Source organism: Centroberyx gerrardi, chromosome 21, assembly GCF_048128805.1.
Source record: "Centroberyx gerrardi isolate f3 chromosome 21, fCenGer3.hap1.cur.20231027, whole genome shotgun sequence".
NCBI classification, from domain to species: domain Eukaryota; kingdom Metazoa; phylum Chordata; class Actinopteri; order Beryciformes; family Berycidae; genus Centroberyx; species Centroberyx gerrardi.
The window spans coordinates 9228062-9255635 of record NC_136017.1 but is presented as its reverse complement, the minus strand read 5'-3'; the positions used below and the strand labels follow the sequence as shown (position 1 = coordinate 9255635).

Below are 27574 nucleotides of genomic sequence, written 5' to 3'. Positions count from 1 at the left end.
TTCAAAACACTCTGTCTTTCATGGGAAAAATCCTCTGCTGCACAAGGTTTTCGCATTTTACATTCATGGAAGGAGCAACAGAAATGTAATCTAAATATATTATTTATATTATACTGGAATAAATATACAAACTGAGGAGTTAGCAGGAATACTGATATCTCTACTACTACTACCAGTACTACTAATAATTGTAACACTAATGCTAATACTAAAACTAATACACAAAAACTCATCCTGTTACTACTACTAATACTATAGTAATAACACAAATACTAATATTAAAGCTAACATGAATGCTAATGCTAATACTCCTCCTTCTACTACCAATACCAATGCTAATGCTAATCCTCCCCCTCCTCCCCCTACTACCACTAGTACCAAATACTGATACCAACAGACTACAGATACCAATACTAACAGCAGTACAGCCACTGCTCCCTCTAACATTACCACTACCGCAGTACCACTAGTACAGTGACATTCCAAAGGCCATGTTTTACGTGGTTATCTCCCACACTGTTTATGCGTAGCAGAGCGCTGTTTTGGGTTAAACAAGAAACTACGCTGCATTAATTACGGCGCTGTAACCCCCAACAGCGGCGGCAAAAGCCACCGAGAGACATTTAGGCTCAAACCCGGCTCGGTCTGGCTTTTACCGCTGCAGGACTGGCGTCAGCGCAGCGTGGGAGGTCGATTTCCCAGAGACTCCAGCCTCGCAAATGCTTCATTCACAAATGAGCATGTAAACACAAACTTGAAATGTGTGTGTGTGTGTGTGTGTGTGTGTGTGTGTGTGTGTTTGAATAGAAGGTGTGGCCTTTTGCAGATGTGAGGTTAAGAAACAGGTTGTGTGTATTGGATAAACATGGACAGGTTTCTCTTCTACACACACACACACACACACATACCGAAGGGTTTTCTCAACTCTTCTCCCTTTCTCCCTGTCATCACCCTCTTCCCCTCTCCTTCGTCCCCCCTTGAATTGAATTCAAATGAACTGTAATGGATTCAATTTGAATTTCACCGTGTGCTTTCTTGGCACGTCAGACCCTCTACATACTGCCAAAGCAGCGGCAAAATGACTTGCATTCATTATACAACAATTAGAGCAATCCCAGTAGAGATTTACTCCTGTCTCGCTTCCTCTCTCTGTCTCTCTTGCTGTCTGTTTTGTTTTTCCCTCTTCTCCTCATCTTTCTCTGTTGTTTTCACTTTATTCTTTTTCTCCAAACTCCAAATGTTTTCCCCTCTCTACCCCTTCCTCTTTTATAATCTTGCTCCACCCTCCCTTTTCTCTCTCTACCCCCTCTCTCCTCATCTTTGTATCTCCCCCCCCCCCCCCCCCCCCTCTCTCTCCCTCTCTCTGTCTCTGCACAGACTAGTGACCATAAACAGACAGACAGTTTACTACAAACACGCTTCAGCCAACCGCCCATCCAGCGAACAAGGACAACCCTTCCTCCCCAGAGTGTGATTGAACAGGAAGGTTGCACTTCCTGGTTGCATCACGGTCATGTGTTGTCCTTCGGCGCAGCTAAGATGGCTGCCATAGATCAGTGATAACATTGTGACTGAATTGAGCATTGTCTCATGTGCACAATGAGACTCACGGCTTTCTGCGTCTCCTGCACTAATGTTCCCACACTATATAACATTATCAAATATTCTCTGTATATGGAATTCACTTTTTGTGTAGCAGCCTAATGGCCAGTCACAAGTTTCAAACTGAATGGGTTTTCCCACTTTATCTGTTCAAGGGCATTCGGCCCACATTGCTCAACCATTCATTAAAATATCTGTTGATCTTTATTATTTTGCTTTAGTTCTGTTTCAAGCACGTAGGTTTCAGATTTTGGGGGCTATCCTGTTTCCTTTCAATTTGTCTTAAAGTATCAGTTGAACCAATCAGAGAAGTATTTCGGGTCCATTTCCTGTTTGAAGTGAAACCCAGATCTTCTGTGCATGGAGCATGCATGCTTAGGGGTCTTAAACCTTTCCAGCCCACATGGGGACTCAAATGGGAAAGTTCTGTCTCTCGGTCTGGGAGCCATGCTCATTAAAATGAATTACTCCAGTTGCCATGCAGGGACCAGCAGGCAGTACAGGCCCGGGACCCTTCTGAGGTCACACTGCTCTCTGCTGTAGAATGAGAGTCTGCTTCTGTCTCCAGCAATATGAATCCATGATAAACACACAATGATTTAATGTGAAACTTTGTGTATGTTCTGGTTCCCATGGCCACAGCTGCTGTCCTAGAGCTGCGAATGAAAACCAAACTATTGTACTGCACTTTTCCTGGCATACAGTCCTTTATGTTCTACTTTTTGCTTTCATTTCTCTCTCTCTCTCTCTCTCTCTCTCTCTCTGCACTTATAATGAAGCATGATTAGAACTAAAGACATTCCAGTCCTGCTCTTTTGACTTTTCCTGAGGTGGAAATACTTCAGAATCAATTACAAGGTGGTTTTTACAGAGTGTACAGGGTGGGCTGACCTGAGAGAGTGAGAGAGCGAGAGAGAGAGAGAGAGAGAGAGAGAGCTGCAAGCTCAGTGGATTCTTCCCATGCATTCCACACGTTATCTTTGCTATGAGCAACAGTTTTGTCCAATCTCTTTATCCCAAGCCCTCATGGGAAAAAGTCAGTCCCAGTTTTTATCGGCTTTTCGCCTTTTCTTTTTCGATCTTTGTTATGGAAATGACATGTTGAGCTCAAGGCAATCAGTCACCTGCAGAACTGGACTTTCACCTTTTTAACTCTGTCTTTATCTCTCTCTCTGTCTGTGTATCTGTCTCTCTCTCTCTCTCTCTCTCTCTCTCTCGCACTCCATTCACTATTCCACTATCTTGTCTTTTCCCGTTCCTCTCTGTTTGGACTGTAAACTACACACACACACACACACACACTTGGGGGGAGGGTTCGGTTGTCCATACGACCTACCTGCTGCGGGTGAAGGTTGAAGAGCTAAGTGAAGGAGAGGAAGGGAGGGAGGGAGGGAGGGGAGAGGGTAGGAAGAAAGAGGAAGAGGGGGAAAGTGAGTAAAAGTGAGAGGGAGGAGGGGAAGCGACGAGGAGAGCGGAACAGGGAAGTGAGCGAGACGGAGGCTCAGAAACCTTCGGCTCGGCACCTCCCCTCTCTCTCTCTCCCTCCCTCCCTCCCTCTATCCCCTCCCTCCCCTCCCCTCCCCCCTTCTCCCTCCACCACTCACCTGTCCCATTTCAGCCCCTAAGCTCCTCCTCGCAGGGCAGGTGAGCCGGTTTGGGGTATAAAGGTATGCTAATGTGAAGCGACCCATCTGCTCTGCTCCGGGGAGTGAGGAAGACACAGTGAGAGAGAGAGAGACAGAGAGCGAGAGAGAGACAGAGGCAGAGAGAGAGAGAGAGAGAGAGAGTGGGAGAGGCGGAGTAGAAAAGTTGCAATTTAAAAAGACAATTGGATTGACTGTTCTCCCCAGACTTGAACTGCAACCATGGGGCTGGGAGTAAGTATTGGCACTTTCTCCAGTGTTTTGGCTTGGTTCCTAAGGATATTTAGATCGGTATTTAAATCAAGATTAGACTAGTTTTAGTTTAGACCATGTTTTACGTCACAAGTTATTGGTTAAGCATGACAGTTGGGGATTGCCTGTAGTACTTTGTACCTTTATTTCGAAATCTGCTGTGCGAGTATAGCTTTTTTTCTACAGTGTTTGGTGCTTCAGGATTCTTCAAACTGTCAAAGAGGAGATTTTGATGAGTGGCACAAGAATCATTTTCGAGCAGTGACAGCAATGATTACAGTAGTTGTGCAGCTTATCTATAAATCAGAGTTTACAGTCTGTTTTCTGTCTTCACTCGTACAACAAAAGGGGAAGTTTCAGTGTCATCTCCCCACATTACCAAGTGTGCAGTCTTCTCCTGCAGAGGACAAACGGCTTATTTTGTCTCGCTCTCTCCAAACCAGAAAGGGAAAGATGATTACAAGCTGGCGGCGACCTCGGACGATGGAGACAAGAAGGGCAAGAAGGGGAAGAAGGACAAGAAGGATATGGATGAACTGAAAAAAGAAGTGGACCTGGTGAGTACACAAACAAAAAAAATGTCTTTACTGTTTGAATTGGGCAAGTTCAGTCTGACAAGATTTGACTTATCGACTCAAATATTACTTCCTGAACTGGAACTGTGCGTACACATTGCCTCATACTTAATGACAAACTTATTCCGTTACACTCTTGGTCACAGCAATGATAGAGTCACAGCAGGGACAAACAACTTTGACTTCACCGTTAGACACTTTAGAAATAACTGTCTGACCAGCACTTCATAAACACTGCTACTTATATCACTGCATGCACCGTCACATGTCATTAAGCAGCTCACAGTTATTATACTTCACTCCTAACTCCTACTTATCTAAATAGGTTTTCAGCTCTGAGATATTGGGTGAGACACAGTGGAGTCATTGCAGACTCCTCAGTTGTTGTTTATTCGAGGTCCTTTTACCTCATTTACCCCACTGAAGAAAGACTCCATGCTGTAGAAGTAGGTTAGTGACACAAATAGGGTTTGTAGTGTGGTTTCCAGACAAGGGCCTACACATATTAACATGTGCACTATTCTCTCACAGGCCTCTAATTTCCCTGAAATCGTTCCGATCACGCGTAGCTTAATGAGCGGGACAAGGCTGGTAGTTTATTTTCCCTCTGGCGACGATCACTCACAAACTAAAGTCACGTTATTGTGCTCAGACACTTTGGATTGTGCTCAGACACTTTGGAACTGTGAAGTCGGATGTGTGCAAGTTAAGTTGGGTTTGACAGATCCTGGTGGAAGAATGTCAGCAGTCCAGTTTCCGTTGGGATCTTTCTTTCTTGAATCTGGATGTGTAGCTGGCCAAGGTCATTTCACAAAGTCACTGAGGTGCTTTAGGTTCATCTCAAAGTCCAAGAAAAGGGCTAATAAAACTCTTCCACACCATCAACTCTTATCTTTAAATGTACTTTAATGGCGTTTTATACAGAAATAAATCTGTATTAAGTGGATACTTTGACACGTTGAGATCTGCCACTTCAATTCTCCGGGACCAAAAGTTATCTTTCTTTGACAAAACTTGTAAGAAAACAGTAACTACCCTGAAAATGGCTTGCTTTTATTGTTAAAATTCAAAATGCCATAGCTGCAGCTTTAAGTCACTTAAGATATGTACCGGTTAGTGTCCTTCACAAGGTCACTGAGTAAGATTCAGGTCTCATGCTCATCTTAAAGTCCAAATAAAACTTCAGTAACAACTCCATGATTAAATGCACAAATAAGTGTATTTTATATGGAATAACGCAGTATAAAGTTACATTAGATATACACCGGTCGCTGTCTTTCACAAGGTCATCAAGTACGGCTGTCAGCCTCCTGCAGACACCTTGTATATTCCACAAGGTTAACTTTTCAGAAACAGAGAAGTAAGATTTATTTCACAGTTTCAATGCACATGCATGAACGGCGTGGCTTGGTCGTAGTTTTTTTTAAACTTTAACGATGGTTTTCAGGAAACTGGCGACATTGCCTGGCCAATGTCATCCGCAAAGTCACAGAGCGAGGCTGCGGTCTCGTGTTCAGCCCGGCCCATTAGGTAATAAAATCAGGTCTAGGTGACATATTAATGATTATTGTCCCCCATACTACTTAACTATATCTCAAAGTCCTGCCGCCGCTGAAGGACATTCGTATAGCATAGCAACCGTATCATCAGCGTAATTAACAGCGGGCAATGTCTCCCGTGTGTGGAAAACATTATAATGAATCAAAGACCGAGCCAAACTGCTGAAAGTGTATTGTGAGTCTTTCTCAGTTGTTGACTTTTGGAAACACAAACTTTTTGCATGGCACCAATGATCTATTGCACGTGTATTGATGATCTAAAAGGTTCAGAATTTGATCATGGATAAAAATGACAGCATGTTGGTCAGTACTAAGGCAGTAGTAAGAGTATGGGCGGGTTTCTATGTGGCCCGTCTCGTTGACATGTTAATGATTATTGCACCATCGCACAATTTAAAGAGACATCAAAGTCCAGCCAAAGACAAAGGAAACGACTCCCATGGCAACAGCAAGCAGCTGGCGGCTTGTTAAAATGTAACAAAGTCCAAACAAAACCGCCATAATATAGAAACATATTCACTTTGAAGGAGTCGGGGAACAAGGGCGTGAGCATTCCCCTCAAGAAGAATTTCGTAAGCTGTGTTTCAGGAGTGTGTGTCCCTGGCCACATGATTAGAGTGTGTGTCAGCGAGCCTGGGTGTCACAGCCAGAGCCGACATTTCCTCTACACTGCAGAAGAAACTGCTGACTAAACAGTTAAAAAAAAGAACCAGGAGTTGGGGGCATGTGATAGCACATTATGCATGGCACATTTGGCGTGGCACATTTTGCCTGCATCATTATAATGCAAAGTTGTGGTAAGGCAAGCGGCACCTCGCAGTCACACCCAGTTTCTCCACCAACCGCTGGATAGAGAGAACACATCAGGCTCAAGAGACACACTTTATCCTTCGGCGGTCGAACTAAACTCCGAGAATTCAAATATAGTTCAAAGTGGCCAAATTAGTATTACATAATGTCTTTCATACACTCTTTACATACTGTATATTTCAAGCAGTGAAAGATGGAAGTAAAATTTCATGCTAGCACAAAGAAACATGAATCTTTAAGAGGTCAAAGGAGAGAAAATGCGTATTAGTGCATGCTAATAGTACATAATAGTAGGGATGTAAAACTAAGATGTATCATTCATTCATTCATTCATTCATTCATGTCTCTCATCATTTCTCATATGCACCAGCAATGGTTGAGGTGAAAGCTAAAATGTATACTAGTACAATAATATCGCAATTTACAAGGGGAAAAAATCATTTCTTTAACAATTCTATTCTCATAATAGTCCAAAGGAAAGTCATAATATAAAATGTCTCCAATAATACATAGTGCATACAAGCACGAAGGGGCACAAAGTGGCATACTGTCCAAGATCTAACAATTTTATTTAATGGAAAAGTAATTACTGCACATAAAAAATAATCATCTTAATGTATGTCATGGTACGCGATACTGAAAATGGAAAACAAATGCTTGCACACAGGAGTAATGTTCCTTTAGTGGTTTGTTCAGCATCAGTTCAACCACAGCCGGCATTTGTCACATATTTGAGGTCAAAACGTTGCAAAATAAACTACCAAGGAAGCCTGAACCAGCGGGTGGGAGGCTTTACTGTGGATGTATCAGGCATCTACTAAAGATTACACTACCGCCTTGCACAATGGCATAAAATAATGACAGATGATATTGCACCAAATTATGTTGCATGCATACAATTTCCCTACTCATTCTTCCACTGTGGGCGAAAACACAGTGTGGGCACACGAATGCGTCAGCCTCTCCGGTTTGATCATTTGCAGATCCACTTTTATTTTTGCATTTATTTTTTACATGAGATTGCTATTCGACGAGGCTTTGTTTGGGAAGTACACACTCTCTCATCCGAAAAAAAGCACGGTATAAGATCAAATGAGCGATGAGTTGGACGCTTTAGAGACAAATTCATGTTGATGATGACTTTAAAAGCTCAACCGTGAGTCTTAAAGAATCAGGACAGTCAGCTTAACTCTACATGAAATATAAGCAATATATTTTGGAGTAAAGATCAGTTGGGTTGCATTGATTCTGTTCGCTCGTGGCAAAGTGACTGCGTAGATGCGTCTATATGAGCTGCATGGCTTAGCTCTCATGTTTGGCTGAGAGTTTTCAATCTAGTATTACTCGAATGTCTGCTTTGACTTAATCTTAAATCACACTGTATGGACAGGCATCCATAATCCTCATCAGATTTCAGATTTTGCTGCGTCATCCTTCTATTCCCCGTATTCTTTCGGGGGGAAATGACAGGACACATTTTAATCCTCGCAGCCAAAGCAGATAATATCTGCAGTTTCAAAATGACAGGGATTTTGTCTTGTTTTACGCAATGTCTCCAATCTCTAACTCTCTCTCTCTCTCTCTCTCTCTCTCTCTCTCTCCATAGGATGATCACAAGTTAACCTTGGATGAACTTCACAGGAAATACGGAACCGACCTAACCAGGGTGAGTGAGTCTATGCGTACGCAAGTGTGTACGTGTTGGAGTGTGTATCTATCTGCGTCTGAATGTGTGACTGTATATGTTTTCTACCCATTTGTGTGTGTGTGTGTGTGTGTGTGTGTGTGTGTGTAAGGAAGCGTGTCCTCGGACTGAGGCTTGATAGTAAAGTTGTTCTACTGGTTGTCAGTGACAATAACATGGAAGATGATAAACCCAGAGGCTAAGATCTAGGAGTACAAACCGAGGTCACACACACACAAACACACACACACACACACACACACACACACACATTTCTTCATTTATTTATCCACCTATTCAAAATCATAGTGCAAAGCATAGCTTAAGTAGTACAGATGCAGAAGATTTAGCAGTCTGTAAACTGTATATTTACACACACACACACACACACACAGACATACACACACACACACACACACACATACATTCTCACGTGGGTAAACGGAGGCTGACGATTTCAAGGGTCAAGGCCGGTCACACCGTACAAATAGAGGACATACCCACCCACACACACACACACACACACACACACACACACACACACACACACACAGAATTCCATTACACAATACAATACAACCCCACACTGACCAAATGCTTGACTGATGATGATTATCTGTTGAAATCTGATCAGTCTGGGTTTGCCTCCAAAACAAGGACTTCATTCACACAGGAACACCGCTCCTATTTGCCTACCAACGGAAAAAAACTGCTGCTTTTCACTCCTGGTCCTCCTCCAAAGACGTTTCAGAGACGCTTTAGGTTACAGCTCCTTTTTCCCCAGTATTACAGCGTAATAACACTGGAACAACCTGTAAGGCAATACACTGACTGGTTTGGAAAACAAGGATTCATTGATAATGGAAAGAAGCCATTCCTCGGTCTCCTTCTCTCCTGTCAGTGTCGTAGTTTCTGTATCACAACTCACAACATAATTACCGCATACATCATTTACCACACACTGTATTTTTTTTACTGTCTAATTAGACTAAACTGCGGAAGTGCGGAAGCAGTGATTTAAAGATTACTCAGATCTCCGCTCCCGTGTATTTGCCGTCTTCTGTTTTGTCAGCCGAACTTTAATCCTGCACCTCCGGAGGTATCTGTGTGTGTGTGTGTGTGTGTGTGTGTCAGTCTGACTCACCTTTCATCCTGTTTCCCTCCAGTAAACGGGGACAAACTGAGTAGCTTGAGAGGGGGCAGTGAGAGTAGCGGGGCAAACTGGACATACAGGTTTTTCTTGTGTAATTCCTTAGATTACACACACACACACACACACACACACACACATTAGTGCTTACACATGTTTTCACAAGTAATCTTTAGATAGTTTCTGCCTTCAGGTGACATCACTTAACTCTCTCTTCTCTTTAATCTCCCATTTTTCCTTCAACCCCCCAGGCTGTTGCTGTAAAGAAGAATGTGTTTTTAGTCCACATGTTCAGTCAAACCTCCGTCCTAGTTCCTTTTCTCTCTAGTGAAGTGATACATAACTTTTTGGGGAAACCTGTATGGGGCAACTGTGCCTGAAGTGTGTATTGCCAATCTTGATTTATTTCATTTCCTTGTTCGTTCTCCATTGTTTCCTGCTCCTCTGACTGTCGTCCTAATTGCACCTCCTCCTCTCTCCTCCTCCCTCCTCCTCTCTGCAGGGTCTCTCCTCCTCCAGGGCGAAGGAGATCCTGGCCCGGGACGGCCCCAACGCCCTCACCCCTCCCCCCACCACGCCTGAATGGGTCAAGTTTTGTCGACAGGTAAATGCGACTCCTCATCTCTTTGGGATTTTACTGGAACTCATAGTCGGGAGTGTGACATTTTACATGCAAAACATTTTGCTTGTGAGCATTTTTTTGAATATTCAAATTTGGGAAACACAAATTCACTCTACTAAGGCACTTAGAGTCCTGTATAATAAGTTGTAGTCAACTGCAGTGGGTATCTACTGTATGTAGGAGCTACATGTATAGTTTCATTTGATGTCCAGAACACACTGAGACACAAACGCTTTCTGGCCAACTTGACGTGGCAATAAAGACTTGAATCTTGAATTTCTTTCATCTTGTTGTCAGTTGTTTGGTGGTTTCTCCATGCTGCTGTGGATCGGAGCCATCCTCTGCTTCCTGGCTTACGGTATCCAGGCTGCCTCAGAAGACGAACCGGCCAATGATAACGTAAGGAGAACTTTGCTAAATGGAAGAGCTGTCATTTACCTTAAAGCTGGTGAAATTCCCAAAAAGGAAGGACAATAAACAACTTCATTAACTGCCGCTTTAATTTTGTGCTCTGTTATATTTTAGAGACTTGGTCATTAAAAAGACTTTCCTTTTCCTCTCCCTGCAGCTGTACCTGGGCGTTGTGCTCTCTGCTGTCGTCATCATCACCGGCTGTTTCTCCTACTACCAAGAGGCTAAGAGCTCCAAGATCATGGACTCCTTCAAGAACCTGGTCCCACAGGTGAGATTTCCACATATCCCAGTGCTAGTTTGAGGTAATTGTGTGGCTAAAATAATTGGCCTAAATGGGGAAAAAGCATACTGATGGGCGTAAGTTCGTCATCGCTGTTATTCAAATAGCCGACCCTCACCAGATCTTGACAGGAGGTTTCCAGTCTCCAGTGGCTGCTTACAGATCATCATGTTGAAAGCAGTGATCCACAGGGGAACATTTTGTACCGTGCTGAGGGAGCTGTCTCAGCACTGTTGCACTGATTGCACATTTGACTATGGGTTGTTTTGTTTCCTACTGCTGGGAACATTGCCCATCTGTGTAGCCCCAAAACTCGTGGGTGTATCACCAAAATGTGGCAACATCTCCTGTCAAGAGAAACAAAAGAAGAATATTTATCCAACTTTCTGCTGAGTCAACTCTTAGAGCGATGCTGCAAACAAAAGTTACTCATGGTACATCTCAGTCCACAAAAGCAAAACTTACTCAGGAAATGTAACGCCTCTTGAAATGTCAGCTTTATAGCCAAAAATATGTTCAGAAATCACCTTTGAAATATAATCTTGTGTCTTTGGTGTGGTAGCAAGCCCTGGTCATCCGCGACGGTGAGAAGAAGAGCATCAACGCCGAGGAGGTGGTGGTGGGAGACCTGGTGGAGGTGAAAGGAGGAGACAGGATCCCTGCCGATCTGCGTGTCGTCTCTGCTCACGGCTGCAAGGTCCGTACCTCCGAGTCTTCCTTCATCTCTCCTGTCAGACATTCGTACGGACCAGTGGCTCCTGGGCAGCAAGGCCTCTGAAACAGCTTTTGGGTCATCTGGCTTTAAAATAATCCAATAAAACCAAACTTAATGATTGGCTTTAGATGGCAGCTCTTGTAGGGGAGGTGGCCCATTCTGGCCTTGGAAAGGGGAAACGATGATTTCCTCACATACTGACTGTCAGTAAATCACGGTTAAACTTGCTTAACATCCGATGATGTTAAGAATGAACATTACTTCCTTTATGTGAAGTTTACCTTTTGACCTTCTGCCTCCAAAGCCAAAATCACAATGCTTCAGTTCATAGGTTGTCTTGTTTGTTTCTTGGTTTAAATTCCTTTTGACCCAAATGTGTCATCTTCCACACTTCGGTTCTCAATACTGTCCGACATGCCAGTCATTGTTTTTTTTTTTACTTTTCTTTCTTCTTCTCCCTCGGCTGTAAAACCCTGAAGACTTCATGTCATTCTTTCCTCACTGTTCATCTGCAGCGTTTCATTCTCGCTGTGCTTCTCCCCCTCCCCAGGTGGACAACTCCTCTCTGACTGGTGAATCGGAGCCCCAGACTCGTACTCCAGACTTCTCCAACGACAACCCACTGGAGACCAGGAACATCGCTTTCTTCTCCACCAACTGTGTTGAAGGTAGAGAACAAACAGGGAGTGGAAGATAGAGAAATCAATGGCTCTGGGAAGGGGATTACGGGGTCAAGATTGATTTGTGATAAAACTGGATTAGATGAAATTTAACTTTAAAAATAGTGGGAATGGAAGCTTGAATGGATCCCGTAGCCATGCTCAACCTACTGGAGGCTGAAAAAAAGGAATAAATGTCTCTGCTGTGTTATTTTAGCCATGTTACCTACATGGTTGTTGGTAAATATTAGAAAAATTAATCTACTTATACATGGAGTGAGATGAGATAAAATAAGAGGAGATGAGATGAGGTGATGAAGAGTTTTATTGCTGTGTTTCTCACAAATTTTATTAAATCAGGAAATAAATGAGCTCATCAGTTTATAGGTGAACTAATCTGAAGGATCTGTGATTTCCAGTCTGTTATATTTGACCATGTTGTTTATTTGTTGTTTTGTAATTTTTTAGACATTTAAATGTCTGTAAATCTGTTATTTGTATCAACCATTTTGTCATCTTAAATGCTTTTATTTTGTCAGATGTTTTGTGATTTGAAGTCAGTTTTTTTAATCAACTATTTTGTGACTCAAAAAAATCTCTCGCTGTCCTCCAGGTACTGCAAGAGGAATCGTCATCAACACCGGAGACCGTACCGTCATGGGCCGCATCGCCACCCTGGCTTCCAGTCTGGAGGGCGGAAAGACTCCCATCGCCAAGGAGATCGAGCACTTCATCCACATCATCACCGGTGTGGCCGTCTTCCTGGGCGTGTCCTTCTTCGTCCTCTCCCTCATCCTCGGGTACGGCTGGCTGGAGGCCGTCATCTTCCTCATCGGAATCATCGTCGCCAACGTGCCAGAGGGTCTCCTGGCCACCGTCACTGTGAGTTACAGTGTACTTTGTGTCTCGACTGTTTCAACTGAATTTCATATTCTCCTCGTGTTTCTTCTTTAATAGCTTCAACGCTCAGATAAATAAAGGGGGGAGTAATTTTCACTATTCGTACATTTTTATATCATTACTTTGAGTCTAAGAAGCACACATACGAATTTGTTTCATGCAAAAATAGTTCATAAATATTTTTAGTAATTTATTCTCTCGTGTCCCGCTCTCACCTAAAGAGCTACAGGCTGTTTTGGTGGTGTTTCTAGCAGCCCCAAAAACACACTGCTCTGATTGGCTGGCAGTGCCAGAGGGTCCGCCCCCTCCCTGCCCTAAACATAAGATGATTGATTGACTCTAGTATAGTTAGCTTTCAACATAACAATCTGAAAATGTTTTAGTAGCAAAATTTTTTCTAAAGACAACCAATTTTTATTTTTTACAAGAACATTCAAAGTGTACAACCAATGAAAAACATGAAAAACTGTTCATTGGATTTATGATAGTATCATTACGTCACCTTTACAAATTATCATGTCCTCCATTATCCACATTTTCCCATTAGTTAACATGACATGTTGGATATCACTGGAAACCTTGGAGTTTCTGCGTCAATTTATGTTTGGCTGCTGTACTTATCACTTTATAATGCCTGACTTGTGCTGATAGAGATATATATTCAAAGTCAAAGTCACAATCTTTGTTCAAACATAAATAAACATGGACAAAAGGCCAAAACATGAGTGGAGGAGAGGAGACACTTTCATTAGACAATAGATACACAGAGTATTTGACGCAAACACTGAAGATAAGATAGCTAATCACTGGCTTTCCATCTCCAGGTGTGTCTGACCCTGACCGCCAAGCGCATGGCCAAGAAGAACTGCCTGGTGAAGAACCTGGAAGCCGTGGAGACTCTGGGCTCCACCTCCACCATCTGCTCCGACAAGACCGGCACCCTGACCCAGAACAGGATGACCGTGGCCCACATGTGGTTCGACAACCAGATCCACGAGGCCGACACCACCGAGAACCAGAGCGGGACGTCCTTCGACAGGAGCTCCGCCACCTGGGCCGGCTTGGCCCGGATCGCCGGACTCTGCAACCGCGCCGTCTTCCTGGCAGAGCAGAGCAACGTTCCCATCCTGAAGGTGCCAGTCTATCCTGCGCAGATCCTCCATTACAACTTCTAATTACCAAACAGTATCGTTTTGCTCTAGTTAACCCATTGAGACCACAACAAAAGGTTCTGAATTATTCAACATTGGAAGAAGATATCGATAACCTTGACATGTATAGAAGCTTTGGCTTTTGGTGTAACTCCATCTGTTAACCCTGATTGTAAAGGAGCACACAATATGTTATGACACCAAGCCGAGGGTATAATTTACCCTTATTACCTCTTGGAACTATTTTTCTTCCCTGGAACTTTTTGTTGAATTGGATACTAGAACTAGCTGATTTATTATTTAGTTGAATGATGAGATGCAGTTACTATGTGGGAAGTGATTGATCCTGGCTTGGCATGATGTCTTGGCACGGAGCAGTTGGGACCATACCAAACTACAAACCCAGCCAAATTGCACTGCAAATCTTGCAACAAAAAAACCCAAAACACTTCATATAATTGAAAGTAATATATAGCCAAAGCAAAAAGTGGCCAGACAGAAAAAAATACTTTTTTCTAAATGAATATAGGCAAGTATCCATGTTTTTCAGACTGCACAGTGTAAGCAGAGGGAAATGTGGCAGAAATGTAGCATAAGTAATACAACTGAAAGGTTTCATTGAAAAATGCTACATATTTATTTCAGAAAAATTTCAAAAACAGGTTACTCTCGGTCACACTCGTCATAAACATAGCTATTTTGTAAGCAAAGGACTTAAGATGACTCATAACTTTAATAGTACCCTGTAATATGCTTCGCTTTCAGGTTAACAGTCATTTTGTAGGAGATGGTGTCAATTTTTTTCAAATGATGGACATCTTATTTTGGAATGTAGCTCTTAAATTCAAACTGATCCAAATACTGTATTGTTGTACTGTGCATGTCCCTGTGTTGGCCCATTTATCCACCCAATCTGTTCCTCCTACACAGAGAGTTTTAGTTTGTGAGGCCCCAAACTATAACTCTAAAACTATTATGATGTATCATCCTGGCCAGTCTCAGTAACACAACTCTTAAAGCTAATCCTTCAAAGAAATAACTCATATTGTCAGTGTTCTGCAGAAAATCTTTAGAGAATGAGAAATTGAGGAAAAAAAAATCTCCATTTGAAATTAATGAATTGTCAGTGGTTTGGTTTCAACTGTTTGAATCATTTTTCTTAACTTTGCACACACTGTTGTTTGTCATGTACAATAAATAGTAGAAAAATGAAAGTAGAAGGCTTTAGCTGGACACTGATGCTGTGATGTATGATCTGGGCCAAACCCACTGATCCATATCTTTATATTTTGTATAATTCAACAGAGAGATGTGGCTGGTGACGCCTCAGAGTCTGCCCTGCTGAAGTGTATTGAATTGTGCTGCGGATCTGTCAAAGACATGAGAGAAAAATACTACAAGATTGCTGAGATCCCCTTCAACTCCACCAACAAATACCAGGTAACCAATCCAGCTCATTTAGGACTATTAGCTGACGGATAGACCACAAAATGGGATATTGTTTAATTCGAACATAGTTTAGCCTTATAATAGGTACCAACAATGTAAGACAATATTCGAAGCGGGCCCCATTTCTTCATCCACAAATGAAGTCCAATATTCATAATGGTCATCTGCTTTTGTTTGTCTGATTGTTCGTCTTAACTCCCAACAGTGTCTTTGACTGACAAATTCTATTTTGACTCCTACCTCCTGTCCCACAGCTCTCCATCCATAAGAACACGACTCCCGGAGAAACCAAGCACCTGCTGGTGATGAAAGGCGCCCCAGAGAGGATTCTGGACCGCTGCTCCACCATCCTGATCCAGGGCAAAGAGCAGCCTCTGGACGATGAGATGAAAGACGCTTTCCAGAATGCCTATGTCGAGTTGGGAGGGCTTGGAGAGAGAGTGCTGGGTAAGGTCCAGCTCAAATACATGGCTAAAACCTAATGTCTGGAATGTAAAGATGTTCTTCCTTTAAATGAAGACTGACGTGTATTTTTTTATCCTCCTATCCAGGTTTCTGCCATTACAGTCTCCCCGATGACCAGTTTGCGGAGGGCTTTGCCTTTGACACCGAGGAGGTGAACTTCCCCACTGAGAACCTGTGCTTCGTTGGTCTCATGTCCATGATCGACCCTCCTCGTGCCGCCGTGCCCGACGCTGTGGGCAAATGCAGGAGCGCTGGAATCAAGGTATGTCTCCGCTGTCTTTTCAGGCTTCTGCTCCATCCCAAAGTTTGTATCTATCTCTGCAAAACCACATCGCTAACTTATACACTTTCTGACTCACAGTCCAGGATAATGATTTTCAGCTCAAGATAATGTTCTTCAGTTCCTAAAACCTGCAACCAGCGCAGTATCTGTCAATCAAACTTCAAAGGAATGTGAACAGAGCTGCACTGATTCCCTGTCAGCCAAAACAAACCATTTGAAAATATATTGTAAAAATATAACATTGTCAAAATCCATGCGTGTAAACAGTTAAATCAGCCAGCTTTTCTCAATTCCTGATAAAGTAGACTTTTGGGCAAAAGTTTCTGCAAAACTTGGCACAACTTTCAGGTTGAGAGTCTTGTCTTATCTTGTCCCCTTCAGGTTATCATGGTAACAGGTGATCATCCAATCACAGCCAAGGCCATCGCTAAGGGTGTGGGTATCATCTCTGAAGGCAACGAGACCGTTGAGGACATCGCTGCTCGTCTGAACGTTCCAGTGTCAGAGGTCAACCCCAGGTTTGTACACTCACTGTCTTCTAGCAATTTAGAACGACATTGCACCAGTTCTGTCATTGTGCCATGTAAGACCTGCTCAAATGCAAATCAACATCATCTTCAATCAAGGGTCATCTTGATACGAGTAATAAAAGAAAATAAAACTGTCGAGAAGTTACAGTAACTTGGACTGGAATTGGTCCCATACACTCATAGCGCCCCCTGGTGGCTGAGCAGAACAAGACTGCGTGTCCACAAGGATCCTTTCTTCACAACGCTGCCTTTTTTTCCCTCATTTACAGTAGAAAGATAGATTTGCATAACCCTGACATAAGCGAGCCATTAGCATGTTTTTAGCACTCCAATGCTAAAAATGAATTTGTTTTAAGCAGAAGAGTGCTGTGCTTTAAACTGGATTTCAAGCAAGAGCAGTAGCTATGGCGAGCGATTCCCGTTGACAAATGACAAAACAGAAAGTAAATCTTCACTCTGAATGTACTTCTTCAGTGGCATCTCCACCATTTTGTGTAATATTTTATTCCATTCAGTCAATAATAAGCACTTAATGTAATAATTTAAATTAGTGACTGTCCCATTTCTGGTCACCAAATGTCCTGAGGTCCAATTATCTCTGAAAAAGTTTAGTTTGAGTGACTGGGCAACCAAAAGTTCATATGGGTGCTATCTGGAAGATTGGTAGCCAATTAATTAGTACTAATGGTGCCAAATTAAATTAGCATTGGCAAACAAGATCAGCAATCTGCTCAGCCAAAAAGGCTTTTACCATCGAGTCAGAGCAGACACATAGATCTACATATGCCTCTTCAGCCAGTTTAGTCTTCATTTTCAGATAACAGCTGCACTATCAAAATACAAAAGCTACTATCCAACCAAGCATAGAGCAATTTACATCTGAAATACTGTCAGTTAGAAAAAATAGAAGAATTTTTGTTTTGGCCTGAAAGACCCAAAGTAAAATGGATGTTTTCAGTGTCTTGCAGAAAGTTCCTATCTGTCATTTTAATATAATTGACAGGTGATGTCACCCGTTTGGGCAAAATGTATGTATATCAATGAAATCAATCAAATGTATGACTATCAATGGGAACACCGTCTAGTTTTTCTCAGTTCAAGAAATGTTGGCTTTTTTGAGATACAGGGTTTCAGCAGGACCTGAAGATGTAGAACCCTCTACTCTAAATCTGGCTTTTTGCTAACGACTCCACCGTTTTCCTCTCAAGGGACGCCAAGGCCGGCGCTGTCTGTTTTCTTATGGAATTTCCTGTTTTCCCTGCTCGCCTTTTCCTTTCATTATTTCCCCTTTGTGTGCCCGCGTTGCCCCCCGATCGCATCCCAGCCTCAGACGCGGGCTCTGAGATCAGAAGCGCCGTCCTAACGCCGCTGTGTTTTCCTCTCCAGGGATGCCAAGGCCTGCGTCGTCCACGGCGGGGAGCTGAAAGAAATGACCGCGGAGCACCTGGACAACATCCTGCAGCACCACACCGAGATCGTCTTTGCCAGAACCTCGCCTCAGCAGAAACTCATCATCGTGGAGGGCTGCCAGAGACAGGTCAGCACTGAAGGGCAACTGCAGCCGTTTTCACAGTCGTGGATGAGGATTCAGGGCTTTTGACCTTTTCCGGTCCGGGATCCAGAGACACTTTGTCTCTCGTACTTGTTTTTTTCCCCCCTAAAGAAATCAAATGTTAATCTGTTATTTTTCACATTTTAGAATAATAGTAAAGACTCTGAAATAATCAGGTGTGTCAAAACATTTGACTGGTAGTGTATATCCAAATATTGTTGACTTTTTTTTTTTAATGGGGAAATCACTCCCCACCTTGCAGTTATCATACATTATTACTGCTCAACTTTCAAACAATTTCTCTTGAGGGTGGAGCAGCAGTGCAGCGAGCAAAAAAGAAAGACCAGGACTGAAGACCAGGACTTCTCCAATGGCGACATCAGTCCACCTAAACTCTCTTCCCTCTCTCTGCAGGGAGCCATCGTGGCTGTGACAGGTGACGGTGTGAACGACTCTCCGGCTCTGAAGAAGGCCGACATCGGCGTCGCCATGGGGATCGCCGGATCTGACGTCTCCAAACAGGCCGCTGACATGATCCTGCTGGACGACAACTTTGCCTCCATCGTCACCGGAGTGGAAGAGGGTACGTTTTTTTACGCCCGAGGGATCAAGGGAAGGCTTCCGTTTGACTTTTAAAAGAGTCAAGGCTCAGAAAAGTTCAATTTTCGATGGATGACACACGTTCATCTTCATATATTGCATTTAAATAGTGAGAAACAAAGATGATATTGGTTGCTTTCTGGTGTATTGACTCATGTAAAAAATCCTAAAATGAATGGCAATCCACATAGGCGATGATGTTCAGTTAAAAAAGGCCTATACATTTTTCAAAGTGACAAACTAATTGTAATTGTAACCTTGTAGTTTGTGTCCGCTCAGCATTTGTTTACATTTTTATTTTTTACATTATGACTGCCAGATTGTCTCATCTCATCACTTTCTTCACAACATTCATTTCTTCTTCTTGTCTTAAATCACAGGCCGTCTGATTTTCGATAACTTGAAGAAGTCCATCGCCTACACCCTGACCAGTAACATCCCTGAGATCTCACCCTTCCTCCTCTTCATCATCGCCAACATTCCTCTGCCTCTGGGAACGGTCACCATCCTCTGTATCGACCTGGGAACTGACATGGTGAGCTTTTTGATTGATTAACTGATTGATTGATTGATTGATTGATTGATTGATGGAGTTTTCTCCTGTGTATCACGCTGATAGACCTACAAGGGCTCAGAAATGTGGGTAGAAGGTCGACCTAGTTTGAGAAACGACTATCAAAGATCGGATTTACTTGGGAACAGTGGGTCAAATTTCTAACTCTGTGGCACAACAGACAAACATCATATTCCTTGTGATCATGCAAGTTTTACATATTAAAACAACCACGATAAATTCTGATCTGTGCATATATGTGGATGTGGATCCATCAATCACTTGATCTACTCCCTGGCCTTCATCATGTGTTGATGCCCTTCTCGTTGCCTCCCAGGTTCCTGCCATCTCCCTGGCTTATGAAGAAGCTGAGAGCGACATCATGAAGAGGCAGCCCAGAAACCCCAAAACAGACAAACTGGTCAACGAGAGGCTCATCAGTATAGCCTACGGACAGATCGGTAAGAGGGGTCAACTCTTACTTCAGCATTTCCACATATAATAACACTATGTTATCCCTTTATTGTTTAACCACTGTGGTCTGAAATGAAATGTGTGCATTTTTGTGTTTGAGGTCAGTCAAGTAAGATATGGATCTGTTCAAACTCTTTCTCTATCTTTCATAATTTCATTGTCAGAAATGATTTTCCAGAAGATTTGCCAGGATTTTTTTCTGACTGGCAAACATCTCACTGTCCCCAAATAGATATGAATGACTCTTGGTGTCTTTTTAATCCTCGTCCCCTGCACAAACAACTAACACTGCCTGGGTATGGTTAAAAGTGTGCATAGAATATTTGATTTCTCTGTCGGGAAAAAAGAGTAGCTGCAAATAATCCTCAGCCTCTCTTGTTAGCTGCCTGAAGTGCCAGATGGGTTGGGTTTCCTGCATGACAACAAACTTTCCGGCACTACATGTGGTGAATCGGACCTGTACGGCCCTGGCAAACCACAAAACCAAAACAAACCATAAAATATCTGCAAATACTGTCTGACCCAAGTCTGCTGCTCTCTCTCCCTCTGTCAGGTATGATGCAGGCCACAGCAGGCTTCTTCACGTACTTTGTGATCCTGGCTGAGAATGGTTTTCTACCCATGGACCTGCTGGGGATCCGAGTACACTGGGACGACAAATTTGTAAATGACCTGGAAGACAGCTACGGACAGCAGTGGGTCAGTAATGCTGATTTTTACAACACTATGCTCAGTGGACAGTTTACCTCGCTGATGCTAATGCCACATGCTGCACCATGTCAGTGGAAAAGCAATCCATGGTTACGGTTACAGACAGCAGTGGAGAAAGGGATAAAGCGACATTTATGAACGTATTGTTGACGCCTTAAATGAACGGCATAGTTGTAATGTATTTCTACTCTCCCTCTATCTATCCACCAGACGTACGAGCGCAGAAAGATCGTAGAGTTCACCTGCCACACGGCGTTCTTCGCCAGCATCGTCGTCGTCCAGTGGGCCGATCTGATTATCTGTAAGACCAGGAGGAACTCCATCCTGCAGCAAGGAATGAAGTATGTATACACGGAGACATATACACACAGCAGTGGCTTTCAAACCTGCATTTTCCAAAGATTTTCTCATGCCATAAAGCTGTGTACTCTTGTAGTCAAGTTTTTTAGGGTTTATTCAGCCTCTACCTTACACTGCATAGTATAGGAAAGGCAATAACAGCATGAGATACTAGCTACTAGCTTCATAGTTGAATAGCTTGATTACAGTTACATACCCTCAGCTGTTGAATTCAGTTTCACCGTATTCTCACCATGCATTCTGGTCAGGCTAGAAAGCAAATAATAACTGCGGTTGAGTTTGATTTAGTTAAGTTTATTTATTCCCACATGAAAAAAAAAGGTAAAATGACAGATACCTGTAGTGCAGGTGAGATAAAACGGTGACATAAGGCACCTTGAAAACATCTCACCTCAAAAGAAACAAACATTTGCTATTGGTAAATTCAGCAAAGTAATCTGATTGGTCAAATATGGCTTTATGAAAAAAAAACTAACTAGTAGTAACCAGAGAGCTATTAAGCATCGGTCTTACTCTCCTATGTTTTTACTTTGATGAAAATGTGAATGGCGTACTCAGCTGTAATTATAGGTATTTTGGTGATCCTAATATTTCTTGGTGAAAGGTTTCTTGGTGTTAACTGGTTGTTGCTGTAACAATAATCACAGTATAGAACTTCCTTACATGAGTTACTGCAGTAATAATTACATAGATCTCAGTTGAATTGTTCTAATTGTATTTTTTTCACTTCACTCTTCTCTTCCTCAGGAACCGCATCCTGATCTTTGGACTGTTTGAGGAGACGGCGCTGGCTGCCTTCCTCTCCTACTGCCCCGGCATGGACGTCGCCCTCAGAATGTACCCCCTCAAGTGAGTAACACACACACACACACACACACGAGTGCACCCACACACACAAGTACACACACACACCTCTTTAAAGTAAGCAACTAAAACGAGCATCATTGCTGCGAAATGGAAGCTTCATATACCCAGCAAGTAAGCACTCCACGATATTGAGATTGAAATTATACAATAGGCTTTATTATTTGTGATTGCAGAGTATTAAGTTTTTAAACTGCTTCTGCTAAACATCCTAGTGTGTTAACAGTAATTCAGATATACCCAACTGAACCCAACAGGCAAATAGGATACATGCTAGTTAGGATATTATCTAGGATACTGAGGTGTGAATACAGCACATCGTTCCCTCTTCACTGTTGGGTTTTGTATGTATTTTGGCCTCATTTTCAATGTAAATACTGGGAATATTCTCTTTCTGTTCATGCATAATGGATATTCATGAGCAGAAATGGAAGATGCATAAACAATTTACCCCGAAAAAGTTGATGAAGTTTGAGTTTCTGTAGGTCTGTTCAGCCATGGTGGAAATGTGAAATGCATGACTTCCTGAGCTATTATCTGGAATACTATGAGCACGTAGAAGTACTCTATGAAAGTTTTTAAAGAGTCTTTTGAAGTCCTCATTCCTCGTAGTGTTCGCTGGATATTGTCTTGCAGATGGTAGAACGTCTCAGGTAATTTTCTCCTCAGAAGCAGAGCTGCTAATGAGATTCTCTGCCTCACAGAGGAGAACAGAAAGCGGCGTCAGACCTTTAAGGGCGCGTTAAGCTCATTAGCTCTGGAGTTTCACATCCAACTTAAACCTTCTCCTTCTCCTTCTCCTTCTCCTCGTTATTGTTTTTACCGCTTCTCCTCCTTCTCCGGCTTCCGCTTTTCTTCCCTGCCGCCTTTTCATCTGTTCCTGGTGTTTTCTGTCTCCTCACCCACCCACTCGCCTCTCTCTTCGGGTGACTGCTGATGTTTAACCAACCTTGGCTGCTGTCTCCCTTTCTCTATCTCTTTCTCTCTCTATCTATCCCTCCTCAACAGTCTCTCTCTTCCTGTCCCTATTTCTGTCTCGTTTGCTTTCTGTGTTTCTGTGTATATCTCTATATCTCTATTTCCCCTTTCCTCTCTCTCTCTCAATTAATATTCAGATATCTGCCTGAAATACAAAGGTACTTATTGCCAAAGGAAATTCAGGACATGCAAGCAATTAAGATAAGAATGGATCTCACTATGACCTGAATATTAAGAATAGCAGTGACAGCAAATATTAAACCAATCAAACACGAAATTAGGCATCATATCAGTCGCTTAGCCAATCAGTAAATTAACCTGTCAATCAAACAATGTGTCAGTGTTTTTCCCCAAGGATACACCATATTGTAGGGTTTCATTTCATCGTGATTTTCAATATGACTACATATTTTGACATTTGGAGAGGCAAAGTCAGAGATTTCTCTGCTGATTAACTTCTCATGTAGTTTTTTTCCTAACCACCTAAAGAAAAATGTGCGATGATGAGAAAAGATGAGATATACTTCATTAACTAAAAAGTCAGAAAAACACACTCAGTACCAGCATACACAAGCATAATAACCACCATTTAAAAGAGAAAACACTTTATGAGGGTCTGTTTGCGTGTTTGCATGTGTGTGTGAGTGTGTGTGTGTGTGAGTGTGTGTGTGCACATTCCGAGCTTTGTGTCATGGGGTTTGTAAGTGTGATCGCTGTAGGCAGAAAGGACTCGCAAACTGTTACCTCTTCAGCTCAGAATGCTCATATTCAACACATTTTGTGACTCATTTTGCTTTAGCTTCTCAATGAATTCTAATAGTTGGATAATACTCAAGAATGGGTGGCAAAAAGCTCAATGTTTGCTATTTGTGTGCTCATAAAGAACCTTCAGCCACCCATAATAGTATAAAACTCTCTGTACTAGTATTGCTTACTACCTCTGTCTCTCTAAAAGCCTGGGAAAATAGCTCTTATGGTCTTTGTAGTTGTCACATTTCATTTGTAACTCTATCTTTCTCTATCTATCCATCCATCCATCCATCTATCCATCCATCCATCCCAGGCCATGCTGGTGGTTCTGTGCCTTCCCCTACTCCCTCCTCATCTTCCTGTATGATGAAGCCAGAAGATACATCCTCCGACGGAACCCAGGCGGTAAGACCTTTTACCGGCTGTTTCTGCTTTACCTAGTTACCTTTACTGTGAAACAGCGCCTCTGTTCTCTGTATTTGGAGATAGATGTCAAGGATTGGATCATTTCAGTTAGGGCTGAAAGAAAATTGATTTTGTTAAACAAAAATAGATGTCAGTGTGCAGGATTTACTGAGTTTGAGTATGATGAAAGGTTTTCATCAATATTATACTTGATTCATGGACCAAAGATTACTTGGAGCTCTAAAACACCTTGATTAGAAATCAATTTTGGACGCTCTTCTCTCTTAAGAAATTAATTGCAGCCTCTGCGATTTGGAAATTGCAGATGTTCATATTGCGGATGTTCATATTGCGATTTAGATTTTTTCTCAATTCATTGTTCAGCTCTAATTTCAATGCAGTCAAAGGAGCAGATGTATAAAAAATTTGTCAAATTTAGAAAAATTATACCATCTATACCAACCTGCTGATTGCCATCCTTTGCCGTGCCGGTGTCATGTGAGATTTGGTAAATGATTCTACAAGATGATGTGATGCTTTTACAATATAAACCATCCATATACCATATACAATATAAATCTAATTTGTGGTAGGCGGTTTCATTTTTTGAACACTGGTTTCAGTAAATTGTGTAAAACATTTTCACACTATATCAGTGTTGCCACAGTACCAGATTTTTGACTTCACCTGATGCTGACATACGCTGCCAAATACAGAGAGCAGAGGCACTGGTAGATTAGGAAGAGAGAGGAAGGGTAGTGACAGATATGATGAGGCTGAATCACAGGTGTGTGTGTGCTTATATATATTGTATATACAGTATATGTATGAGGTTGTGTATGTGTTTCTGTGTGTGAGCATGTGTCTGTGGTCCTGTCTGTTATCACTGGCACCACTGAGTCTCCACACAGACCAGTGAAGCGTGACATATGGCACGACCCGCTGGGAAATGAACCCACAACCCTGCCATTGTCAACGCTGCGTTCCACCCACTGAGCTGTGCACAACCTGCATGCATGTTAGCTGTGACACAGCTGCGTGCGTGTGTGTGTGTTTGTTTGTCTGCTACATCTGAGTCTCGCAGCACAGATCAGTGAACATCCCATTGCCCATCCACGGTGAATAATGTGTTCTGTACCCCAGTTAAGATCAGAGAGGAAAAAACATATCCAAGTTGAATTGAAACACTTTCCCCAATTTCTATCTTTTTAAAGGAAAACAGAGAGTCCTCTACTTTTAAAAAAAAATCATAAAAATGTATTTAAAGTTATTTTTTATTAAAAAATAACTCAAGAAAAGGGTACAGACATTAGCTGTTAGCCCATATCTATCTGTATTATAGATTATTTTTACCCTACTTAACACACTTTCATCCTAAAGTGGTAACCAAGATTTTAGCCCAGTGATTTTATCCTCCTCTGGGCTCTAAATCACATAATTCAAGCTTTGAATCACACTCACTTTCTGCCCAGTTTTATCGAATATGCCATTTGATGGACACTTCTATCCAAAAGTGCATGCATCTAATGATATGGCTGGGAATCAAACCCCAATCCCTTGCCTTGTCAGAGCACTACCTATTGAGCCACAGGACCAGGTCAACGAGTCCAGCGTCCCCTTTTAGTCACACAGCCGAGTCATTTCTTCCCGGGCAGATTATGGATCCCTGCAAGCCGGCCCGCAGGATGATATCATCCTCTCATGACCCACGGCGAGACAAAAATGCCACAACCTCTCTGTCCGTACAGTCGGCCTGCCAGTCCCCCGCCGAGGGAGAAGCTCCAGGACGAGTCTCTTAATAGCATCATGTCTTGGCGTCCTTGTTTCTAAATTCAAGAAGTGACTCGCTCCTGCTCACATGCGACCCCGTCTTATTTCTCCGAGTCGGTGCATGGCTGGCAGCCGGCGTGAGGGATGATATCATCTCGCGGCCCGAACGCAACATGAAAATGTCACGACCTTTTTTCGGCCCTCTCCCGTTGTACCGCGAAGGGGAACGGCTCCGGGATTTGTCTGTGAAAGACGTGGAGGAGGAGGAGGAGAAATTTGCGAGACGAAAACGTCCTCCGAACTCTGTCCCTAATTCTGTCTCCTTTTGGTTTCTAGGTTGGGTGGAGCAGGAGACTTACTACTGAGTCAACGCGACCTTCGCGCCGTCACGGAGGGAGCGTTCAGTGTTTCATCGTTATCTTAACTGCCATGTTACATTTCTGTCCAAGCTGTTAGTCGGCACAAGGAAAACAAAGTATGGATGTATTAAGGACGTCTTGGTCATGAAAATGTCATTCACAATAAAAACTTTTCCGTATCACTGTACACTGAGGCTGCTTGGAAGTTTGTTCCTTTTGTACACGCTCTTCTTGTTCCATAAGAGTTGATTCTCACGGGGGTTTGTCTGTTTAAAGCGCGCGCGGGACGAAAACAACGTTTCAGAGTCACGATGCAGAACGAGGACGTTGTTTCAAGGTTTTCCTGCCGCCAACAGACGCCAGCAGCTACGCACAATGTTACACGATCAATGAGTCGGGTCTGTGGAATGTGATGACCCATTCATAGAGGGATCATCCACATCGATGCTTCCCAAACTTCGGTCCCTGGGGGGAGGCGGGGGGTGGAGGAACGAAGATTTCAAAGGGAGGGCACAGAAGAGAATTTAAAACAAAGATCGAGATAGACAGAAAACTCTGCACCCTCAGAGCAAACGAGCCTTATGAAATCCTGCTTTCACAGACGTTTACTGGAGTGACTAACTGAAAGAGAGACACACTTTATGAATATACCAACCGGTGGGATCACCTGCAATGCCTGCTGCGTAAAAAGCGAACAAGTCACTTGCAAGATGCAACACTTGTTAGCACTTCCAGCATTTGTCACATATGGGAAATTAAATCAAGCACTAGCTTTTTCTGTCTCTCCTTTAGATGCGTCCTCTTCGCTCTATGGCTCTATATTGCTGCGTCCTTTACTAGGTTGGATTTTACCTTTAAATGTGTGTGTGTGTGTGTGTGTGTGTGCATTTCATGTGTGTCTCCATTATCTCAAGGGCCAGTCTGCCACAATGGTGTTTGCAATGTATTGCTCTGTTGGCCGCTAATGCAAAGAGACCCTCAGTGAAAATTAACTGAGACCACTCTAGTGCTATCTGCTTTGTGTTTACCCTGGCTATTATACCCTCCATACACACACACCTTCTGTGTGTGTGTGTGTGTGTGTGTGGGGACCCCATTACACACACCTGATCACAGAGGGCCAGCTTCGCACACACTTGGGAGACACTCACCTACTAGTAAAAAGGTAAATGTGTCAGTGTGTGTGACAGAATATGCCAGCGTTCTCAGTGAAACGGCTGCACACGCTCTCTCCAATTCAGGACGCAAATCAATTCAATCGATCAATCAATGAACCAACCAATCAGTTTATTATCCACCTAACTTTACAGGTGATATCCTTTACACCAGAGGGTGCTAGAGTAAGACAGACAGCAGGGAAGCAAGGATGATAGGGGGAGTAATGGAGGATGTAGGGAGACAGAGAGAGAAAAAGGACAGAAAGAGAGAGAGGCAGAGAGAGGGAAACAGAAAAGG

At 42.8% G+C, this 27574-nt stretch overlaps 1 protein-coding gene across 1 annotated transcript; it reads left to right on the top strand.

Annotated features, from left to right (window-relative positions):
- The first annotated feature begins 3311 nt into the window (after positions 1 to 3311).
- On the top strand, positions 3312 to 26306 carry LOC139926207 (sodium/potassium-transporting ATPase subunit alpha-1). The gene is made up of 23 exons (XM_071917833.2): positions 3312 to 3479; positions 3941 to 4054; positions 8048 to 8107; positions 9778 to 9879; positions 10195 to 10296; positions 10466 to 10579; positions 11154 to 11288; positions 11857 to 11974; positions 12579 to 12847; positions 13690 to 13998; positions 15322 to 15456; positions 15720 to 15912; positions 16017 to 16192; positions 16595 to 16731; positions 18130 to 18280; positions 18710 to 18878; positions 19276 to 19430; positions 19786 to 19909; positions 20476 to 20621; positions 20844 to 20974; positions 21741 to 21842; positions 23899 to 23990; positions 26097 to 26306. Exons 1-23 carry the CDS (start codon positions 3468 to 3470, stop codon positions 26123 to 26125), a joined length of 3075 nt encoding a protein of 1024 aa, XP_071773934.1. The 5' UTR covers positions 3312 to 3467; the 3' UTR covers positions 26126 to 26306.
- Positions 26307 to 27574: the final 1268 nt, after the last annotated feature.

Excerpts from the sequence above, each read along its gene's own strand:
- LOC139926207 (XM_071917833.2), top strand. Across the intron at positions 15,913-16,016 it reads GCTTGGAGAGAGAGTGCTGG|GTTTCTGCCATTACAGTCTC; the intron begins GTAAGGTCCAGC and ends CCTCCTATCCAG. Across the intron at positions 20,622-20,843 it reads ACAGCTACGGACAGCAGTGG|ACGTACGAGCGCAGAAAGAT; the intron begins GTCAGTAATGCT and ends TCTATCCACCAG.